At 35.6% G+C, this 9921-nt stretch overlaps 2 protein-coding genes across 2 annotated transcripts; one reads left to right on the top strand and one right to left on the bottom strand.

Annotated features, from left to right (window-relative positions):
- Nucleotides 1-706: 706 nt before the first annotated feature.
- Nucleotides 707-2222, bottom strand: LOC142524720 (serine/threonine-protein phosphatase 7 long form homolog). Its single transcript, XM_075628803.1, has 4 exons — nt 1420-2222; nt 1223-1344; nt 1057-1144; nt 707-972 (listed from the first exon to the last, which is right to left on the bottom strand). The coding sequence occupies exons 1-4, from the start codon at nt 1918-1920 to the stop codon at nt 838-840; spliced, it is 846 nt and encodes a 281-aa protein (XP_075484918.1). The 5' UTR covers nt 1921-2222; the 3' UTR covers nt 707-837.
- A 383-nt stretch (nt 2223-2605) lies between these two features.
- Nucleotides 2606-4659, top strand: LOC142524554 (uncharacterized). The gene is given in 7 exon segments (XM_075628593.1): nt 2606-2795; nt 3048-3309; nt 3564-3724; nt 3835-3862; nt 3865-3983; nt 4183-4449; nt 4451-4659. Coding segments are annotated over 7 exon segments (1041 nt in total). The 5' UTR covers nt 2606-2687; the 3' UTR covers nt 4547-4659.
- Nucleotides 4660-9921: the final 5262 nt, after the last annotated feature.

Below are 9921 nucleotides of genomic sequence, written 5' to 3'. Positions count from 1 at the left end.
TAACTTAAAATTGTCAACAAAATATTCCTACATGGATAAGTCACATTGTGTAGAAGTGCATCTTGACATCAATGATGACAACAATTTACAGTTTATGCTGGATTCTATTAACGAAATGCGATGTATCGAATTGTATATCAAAACGGATTTTGTCGAGCAAAATGTACATGTTGAGGTTCCTGAATCATACATTCCATGTATAACTGAAGGGTTCAATTCGATGGGATTTAATGATGAAGCCGGTACTTCTGCTAATGCTTTTTTCAAACCAATAGATGAAAATCGATTTAATTCGGATGATTGGACTGGGGGATGGGATCGCTATATTACTGGCACCGTAGAAGAAAATGTTAACTGGCCTATTTCCACACGAGGATGGGATTCTGGTGCAAGAGGATGGTACTCGGTTGACACAAATCATGCAGGTTTCGATTGTTTACCGAGTGTGCATCGTAGTGGACCGAGTCATGTATTGACACCTGTCGTACCTGATGAACAAAGATCACATGAGTTGTCAATAGATGTTCACCTTCACGCCACCGAAATATTTACTGAACCTGATACAACTGCAAGTGAAACAGATGAAGATGAGCATGAAGACGAAAATGCCACATTTGCTGATATTGGTCCATCTCAAACCGACACCGGTGATCATATGCATGCATATCCTTTAGAAGTCATTTCAAATCTTGAACACCGACCCGATGCATCCACCATCAGTCTATGATGTTTGAACCAATCGTAATTTTTGCGTCCTCGTCTCGAGCATTCATGTAAATGATCTTCATCAAGTGCTGATATTGGAATGTTTTGTGACATTCCAAATTTCCGAAGAACTCAATTTGGGCGATGCATCTCCACAATGTGAAAACATATCAATGGGCACGCACTTCGCCAGAGAGTGGGATGTCTACATTGCAAGGGCAATGACAAAACATCCAAAGCTTCGAGGTCGTAAACAACACATTTGAACTATAAATAATGAAAAAACGAATCATGTACCCAAGCGATAATATATGACATATACGAAATTTATATTTAATGAAATGTAAACACCTGACAATCTCCCATCTTGTCAAGTACATCACGAATGATTCGCACAGAATGTGTAGGTGTATGTGTCCACATGAATACATTTTTCCATCTATATGCACATTAAATTCGTAATACTATAAAATGAAGATGACTTTATCAATTTTATATTATATGTTGCATTTATTACCTTGCTCCGTATGGTGGAATTGGAAGAATATTATCACCGTTGTTTTCATTTTCAGGACGAGCGATGAGGTTGTATCCTAAGCGGTCAGGACATAGATGAATCATTCTTGACCATGCCCAAATCTACAAAAAAAATTGAGTTTAATAAATGTGTATAAAAAAGAGTATACATTGAAATAAAAATTGTAATAAATATACCTGCAATATGTATAAAGGGCCTGCGATTTCTTGTTTTTCTGACCGAGAGGCAGAACACAATTCGTGATATAAATATGCAAGTACAGCACTTACCCAACTATAACTACGAATCTTATGTATATCTTGCAGAAAATGCAAGTACAACAGTTTGACCGCACAACCATCAGAATCAGGTAACATACAACCACCGATAACCAACATCGCAACACATCGGGAGTATTGTGCCACTTCTATGTCTGTACTGTTTTCATCAATTACTGTTTGTGTATAGTGTAAGTACAGAGTAGTCAACTTTAAACTATTGAATCTGAAGTCTGCCTGAAGTGGCATAAAACCTAACCAATCATAACAATAAACCTGCCATACAGTAAACTTGCAAGATACATCAGTCCCGATGATAGGATCACTATCAACATTCAGTCCCCAAATTAACGCAACATCTTGTAGCGTGATTGTGGCTCGCCAACTCGCAGGTGGAAAGTATGAGTTTCTCGGCGCCATCGTTCCACAAGAGCGGTTATCAAATGATTATCATACACATAATCACCACATAAGAGGATGCCGTAAAAGCCCATTTCGTTTAGACATGATCGGACACGATGGTGTAGTATACCACTTTTCCACAATTTTCAAATTAAATTATCTGATCGACGCACTCTTAGGGTGTTATCCTAGTTGTTAGGCGTAATAAAATTAGATATATGTGTTTGTTGCTGATAAAGAACAGTAGGATCAACATGTCCATCATGTAACGACATTCTACAATCAATAATAAGAATAATATATTATTATTATTATCTATCACAATATTGTATAAACAAAACAAATACAACATCAATTATAAAAAAAAATATAAAATAAAACATTAACTACAAGTAAAAAATAATAATTACACTAAAAATAATATTTTTACAATCTACGAGTTTTGAAAATACGAAGTTATTTTAATAATAAAAATTTAAATACACACACATATTTAAATTTTGAAATCTTTCTTAAACAATTAATTGAATCTAACATTAGTGTAGTTAATAATAACGATTGAAAAATGTATTTTATTGAAATATTTAAGAATTTATTTATTATTATTATTAGTTTTTCAAAAAAAATACAAAAATCACGGTTTTTTAAGAAAAACAAGTTCACATGAATATAAATACAAAACATATTATATTTAAAATTAGTTCTATCGTGTTGATGATTACCAGATTGAGTATGAAAATGTCTTTTTAGCAAGTGATTCTGGCACACTCGTTCAACTTAAGGAGATGAGCTCCAAGCGTAGAGCAATGGAGGAGTCCATCAATGAGAAAAGCCTTGTTACCGCCGCTATTGCGAGGGAAATGTCTGGAGGTCTTACCTCCCGTTGTCAACAGGTAAACTACTTTTGGTATCATATATTATTGTAATTTTATGTACGAACATGGTACTTAGGCTGCCTAATAAAATGAAAATTTTGAATTAGACCCTTATCACCTATTATAACTTTTGATTGATACTGGGGCATACACTTGATCCTAAGACCATCGAGTAGTTATAGTTGTGCCGTGGGCAAAAACTATCCTTGTCTAGTTGTAACTTTCCATAGTAGTATATCACTCTAATGTTCACGAAGTTTATTGTTTCAGGACATTCAGAAGCTGGAATATTATTTGCCTCTATTGGAGAACCTCGTTCACCACATCAATTTGATAGACCAGAATCACCGAATGATTTCTTGGATTTCAGATCTTAAAATTAGATGGAGCAGTGTTTTCACTTCATCATCTATCTTCAACCTTTTAAGTCCAAAATTTTATCAGTTTGATAATGTCTACTTTGAGCTTGGAATAACATTATTTGTTTACGGTGCAATGCTACGTGAACAAGCTTTGGAAGTTCTACCATCAGGCAAGGTTAACTCTTCCGTTATTCTGGGATTTTAATTGGTGATCTGGGGTGGAAACTGCTGGGGGAAATCGCCATTTTAAATAATTTATTTTAACTAATAATAATTTTTTAGAAAAATAAAAAACTGCAAGTTACGGACCCCAAAATCCATCACATAACTTCCCCTCCCTGTCGCATCTCGCAGCTATCTCCTAAACTCCTGTATACACACCCTGGTGGTGTTGCTTTTCTTATTTTCTTATTTGTTGTTGTAGACCTAGTGCATTCTACTTCCCTTTTCCGAAAAGCTGCTGGAGTTTACAATTATTTAGCTGAAGAAGTTCTTCACCACATAGTTGGTACACAAGAAAAGCCTCCTGAAGCTAAGTCTCAGGTTTCTTCTGTGATGAGTCTTATTTGCTTGGCTGAAGCGCAGGTTTGCCCAAATATAATCTTATACTTGTGTTTATTTGATCACTTATGCTTATAAAGCTTTTGTCTTTCTCTTTTGGTTGCTAAATACAATGCTCGTTTGAAAATATGTAGGCTGTAACAGCGAGGAAGGCCGAAGAAAACGCAATACTGGTGGCCTTTTAGCAAAGTTGCATTATGGCGTGCCAGATCTCTTAGCTAAAGCTATGGTTATACTGCAAATTGCCACTAAAGAATGCAAGGATATTTCACCTCGCTTTATGATATGTATGCACTTTTCTTCAAGTATAGGATGCAACTTAAATTCCCAAAAATCTTTTCAACTTGTGGTCTTAAGTTGTAACTCTTAAATGACAGTCGGGATGAATAAAAAAAATTCATGTGAATTGTGACGTGGAGGGGCAATGACTAATAAATATGAAGAGTTATGCGCGATTTGTGTGGTGTTTCTGTTCTGTGCAGGATTTTGTCTTGAGTTGCAAAACTTTGCATGAGTTAAAGAGTTACAATTACCTAGCGGAAAGCCTTAAAAACGAAGGTAAGATTGGCACCGCAATAGGAGTTCTTCACAGGGCCTTGTCGAATTCACAGAAAAACCAACCAATTGAATATTCTTGGAAACTAATTTACAAGCAAGTATTTGATGACATGACTCAGTCGCTTCAAAAATATCAGCACGAGAACGAGTTTGTGTGGCACGAGAAAGTCCCTCATCACAGTGAACTGCCTGGAACCTCAGGCTGTGAAAATTGTTAGTCACATCCCTTGTCAACCCCAGAATTGGGAAAGAACACTTGTTTTCAAATTGTCAAGTGTGCATATATAATCGGTACAGTACCCCTCTGTTCTCGAGGACAAACATTTTATACATATAAATCGAGGTTTCAGTATTTTTTTCTGCAGCTTTTGATGATCATTTACCGGAATGAATTGTATTTTGTTTTTGTTTTCTTGGGGCCAAACTTTGTATACGTATAAATCGAGGTTTCAGTATTTTTTTTCTGCAGCCTTTGATGATCATTTACCGGAATGAATTATATTTAGTTTGTTGGACTAACTTTATCAGTTTTGTGACATTTTCTATGCCAGAATGCTCCTACATTCTGTATTTCTTGATTGTCCAAGGTTAGTTGCTTCATGAATGTAAAATGGTTGAGATTTTTGCTTAGGATCGAAAATAACAATTCGGATGGGTGAATGAACTTTTATACAAATATGATAAATAATAAAAAACTTAAATTGTCTCAAGAGTTCAAGTTAATATTTCAAATAGACCGAATAAAATTGGTCATTTTAATATCAAGTGCGGAAACAAATCAAAGTACTAAGTGAATAAGATATACGTGAGTTTAACATATCAGTTTGAGTAAATGAATGGACATCATAAGTGATGACAGATAGAACAATAAGATTAATGAAAATGAAAAGAGACAATAATTTGTTTATAGAAGTTCGAATACTAATATTTTATGACTCTTTTTTCTATTTTCCGAAGGATTTTACTAGAAGATTTGATCGGTACAATCTTTTGTACAAACCTACTTCACTATGGTTCACCAATCCTATTAAGCTTAAAAACTCGTAGTAACTCTTTCTGAACTTAATCTGTTCAGAAACATGTTTTTGACAGTTACAGATATTTTCACAGTACGATAAAGTTCATCTATAAAAAATGAAGTGAGAACAAAGTATACACAAGATGATCCTTAATCGATATGATAGAACTTTCGTGTATGCAAGTCAGTTTATAATAAATCTTCTTGAGAGATGCTGATTATTTTGGGAATGTTTGATGATGTTCAATATAAAAATAGTCTTCTTCAATTCGGATTCATCCCCTTTTATAGATGTCGATCCCAAACATCAATAAATAGAGACAATACTCACAGATGTACTGGGTAGTTGACAATTGTGCAAAAGATGTCACGTATCCTTGTCGTGCTTCCGAAAATAATAAAATCAATTCAAATTTCTTAGACACTAGCTAGAAATAGTAACCAACATGTATTTTATTATGTCTTTGCTGACAACGTTTGGAATATACTCGGAGATAACTATCTGTTTTCTTTAGAGAAACTTGTCAGATCAGTCTGCAAGCTGATATGTTCTACTACATAATATATGTGAACATCTTGGTTTCATCTAAGATGTTGTAGATGTTTTTCATATCAGTTTAGTTGTTTTGTCTGTTTCATCTTGGATCCACGTAGTATGTCTTTCAGCGAGTAATTTCAATTTAGATTATCCGCACTCATTAATTTTGACTAAGTCAGATTCGTTTAAATTTTAATTAAATTTTAATAATGTCTCCCATTGTTGGTAATGTCAAAACTAAGCTACTGTACAAATAGTAAAAACTAAATATTAGCAGAAACTGAACTGTTAATAAATTAAATTGATATTGTGCAAAAATGATTTTAAATTAAAATAAAAAAGAAATAAAGTTCTATCTCTTGCTGAATATTTATGAGAAGTGTGACTTAATACGTATCCCCTGAGCTGCTACTATGACCACCACCAGAACCTCCATGACCGCCACAAGGTGGTTTCTTGTCCTGAGACGAGGAAGTTGATTTAGGTTTTTCTGCATCTTTGAGGTTTCTCCCTTTTTGACATTGCTCTTCCCTTCTGGAAGATGGTTGACAACTTCAGAAATTTGCTAGCCCAAAGTCTCAATATGTCCTGTTAGCAGAGATTTTTGGTTTTCAATTCCCAAATAACATCATCATTTGATCTGCGATACCAGCTCTTGAGCTCAGATAGTAGGCTTGCACTCGGAGAACTTAAGATATTTAAGCATTGAAATTAGTCTTGAACAGCTCTAAGTCCAATGATGAAGCCATCTGATGTGTTTGAACATTGAAAAATTCGTTATGTGGATTGGATAGGATCAGTGGCGGAGCCAGGAATCTGATTCTACCGGAGCTAGAATTTTAAACTCTAAAATTCTTTAATATTTTAAATTGATCTACCCGGGCTAATATCATATTTATCTAAAATTATAAAAAAATTTACATATAAATTTTTTAAAAATTTTTTGGAACAGCCGGGCTAAAGCCTGGGTGAATAAAGCTGTGCCTCCGCCCCTGGATAGGATTGATGAATAATGTTCATGTCACCGAGATTAATTGATTCATGTCCCTGTTATGTTTATCATGTATCTCTTGTTAGGACCTGAAATTTCAAAGAACAGAACATCTTAAAGTGTGAAAAATGCAGCATAGTAGAGCTCGGGACGTCACAAAAACCGCAAGACCGAAGTCGAGTATCCCGAGGATGCAAACCCCTAGCTCATGAACTCGAAACTTTCAGCCTATAAATACCCTATCATATGCTGAATTCTACACAAAATCCTCCCAAAGCCTCTCAACAATTCGAGCAACACAAGGCTACCAAAATCGTGACTTCAAAACCGAGTTCGTGCAGCAACAAAGTAACGTTTCAAGGAAATATTCTGTCCATTTGTTCACTTTTAGTTCATTTCAAAAAGTTCCCAAAGAAGTCGGGTGACAATCGAGTTACAACCGAGCCATTCGAAGCACACTAGTCGGACATCCTCGAGCAAGAAGTTGTCGTGTTTGTGAGTAACTAGTCGAGTTCGTACAACATCTAGCCAACAATTTTAAGGTGTCTTTCTCTCCATTTATCTACCTTACTTCGAGCTAAGCAGTGCCCAACCAAGCACCAAGAGTCCAGGAAGCAGTGGAACACCAATTTAGTTACGATCAAGTCTACCTCGAGCAACACAACTCTTGTGTTTCCAGTCAAGATTGCACAGTTTCTAACCAGCAGTGTAAGGCATTTCCCTGTCCGAGGATTGCGTCCAGAACTTATTCAAGGTGTTGTCCAAAATAGTACCCAAGTCTTGTCCGAGTTTGGTCATGATTCGTCTAAGTTCAAGCAAGTTTTGTACCACATATTAAATAGTAAGTGGCCTTATATATGTATATTTGATAAAGTTTTGCACGCTTATTTTGTTCGTAAGTGGGCTTTTGTTATATATAATTTTTTTGTAAGGGAGCTTATATATGTATATTTGATAAAGTTTTGCACACTTATTTTGTTCGAAGTGGGTTTTTGCTATATATATTTTTGTAAGTGAGCTTTTTCTAAATATATTTATTTGTACATGGGTTTTTGTATAAATATTATATGACATATTGTTTATTGTAAGTTTGTCTACTTATTGTTTGAAAAATGCTACGATATATTTTAAATCTCGATCGATGTACAATATGTTTATTATGTTCTCGATTTCCTTTGATTCTTCGATCGATGTACAATATGTTTATTATGTTCTCGATTTCCTTTGATTCTGCTGATTCCATTCAAAATTCTGATAAGTTCTGCTTGATGAATCTGATTCTGTAATACACTGTTATGATTCGAGTTGGATAGGGAAGGAAGATTGTAAATTTTGTCTGACTCCCATCAGTGGGTATATGAAGGATCAGTTCGGGCACCTTTGAGGTGCTTCAAACACACTATTCTTAATGAGCTGCAATAGCTCGTGTTCTAAGAATGTAAACACCGATGAATTAAATAGAGTTTGGTTTAAAAACCAAGCGAAAAATACTCGAAGTAATAATTCGTTAAGAAAACAGATCGGTTTTATATCCTGTGCAACTGAATAACTGAAATTATATGGGATCAATTCTGGCCTATATCAGTTCAGTTATGGACAGAACTGAACTGATATCAATTGAATTGATCAAATCAGTTAAGAACAAAAAAGCAGTTAAACAGAAATAACACAAGATATGTTTATGGATGTTCGGAAACTTCAACTGCTCCTACGTCACCCCTTCTACCACCTCGGGTATGATCCACTAGAAGACTTTGATTTATACAACACCTTGTACAAACCCACTCAGTTTAGGAATTACACTACTGCCTATCTGAACTCATAGCCTAGACTAAAGGCAACACCTTCTAGCCAACAATTGTTTAACGTCTATGTGTTAAAGACTACATACACAAGTTTTAAGTCTTTGTGCAAGACTCACTCAACTGATTCTATAAGCCCTACTCTCTGATATATGTGAGTGATTGTGTGTGCGTATATGAGAAATGATATATGAATAGAGTATGAAAATGTTCTCACACACTGGATGGATTGTGCTTCTAATCTAAGTTGATAACACGTTGAAGTGTTCCCTCAAATCTGGGCTGATTGCTTCTTACAAGCTTGTAAGGCCCGAGATTTTGATTACCGTAATCTGAAATGATTTGGTGATAATTGATGTGATTATAGACGGAAAAGATTAGATCGGAAAGGACGAAAGAAAACACGAAAGAGGTGCGAGGACAGAACACCTCGCGCATATGCACGACAAGGAGCCGCCCATATGCGCGACAGTGGCAGAAGACCTCGCGCATATGCGCGAGAAGTGGGCGCGCATATGCGCGAGTTGTGCAGAAGCTAAATGTGATGTCCAGAGAACCTCGCGCATATGCGCGGCGATGGGGCGCGCATATGCGCGAGCTGCCGAGAAGCTAAGGACCGAGACCAGTAGGTCTCGCGCATATGCGCCGATTGAGGTCGCGCATATGCGCGAGACGTGTTGAACAAAGAAAGAGCCACTTGCCCTTCTTCATGCAAGATATATATATATATATATATATATATATATATATATATATATATATATATATATATATAACCATTTCATTCTTCAGAATGCAAGAAACAAGAAACGAGACTCCAGGAGAAAATTGAAGTCCTTTACGAATTAGAATTCGAATTGCGAACGATCCGTCCGTCAGATTTTGAATCCGAGCTCAGTACCGAATTCCTAGCGACGATAGGTACAACAGGACGTAAGTTTTATTGAATTCTGATATCGTTTGAGATTATGATATTGGGGGAATTGTGATTTGACTAATATTATGTGTTTTGGATATACTGATCAGTATATAATTGAAGTCGGATCGAAGAACAGACTGTGTATGTAATCGTTATGATTTTCGGAAGTGATATGATTGAGATTGCGCAGATTTGATATTACGATCTGTTATTATTGAGATTATGAGTGTATTGATATCGATTATGAGTTGTGATATTATATCTATGATGTTGAGATTGACGGGGTTATCGAGATTGTATTATTATGCCGTCGAAACATCAGTAGATTGGTATTGATTAGATTCAGTATTGATTGAGATTGCATCGTTGTATCATTGACATTGATCAGAGTATGT

Source organism: Primulina tabacum, chromosome 14 (genome assembly GCF_025594145.1).
Source record: "Primulina tabacum isolate GXHZ01 chromosome 14, ASM2559414v2, whole genome shotgun sequence".
Lineage (NCBI taxonomy): Eukaryota > Viridiplantae > Streptophyta > Magnoliopsida > Lamiales > Gesneriaceae > Primulina > Primulina tabacum.
The sequence above is the reverse complement of the archived record's forward strand: the minus strand, read 5'-3'. Positions and strand labels throughout refer to the sequence as shown.

Coding starts and splice junctions, on each gene's coding strand:
- LOC142524720 (XM_075628803.1), bottom strand. CDS start 1,920: ATGGCGCCGAGAAACTCATACTTTCCACCTGCGAGTTGGCGAGCCACA. Junction 1,145..1,222: donor ATTCCACCATACGGAGCAAG/GTAATAAATGCA, acceptor ATGTGCATATAG/ATGGAAAAATGTATTCATGT. Junction 973..1,056: donor ACAAGATGGGAGATTGTCAG/GTGTTTACATTT, acceptor CATTATTTATAG/TTCAAATGTGTTGTTTACGA.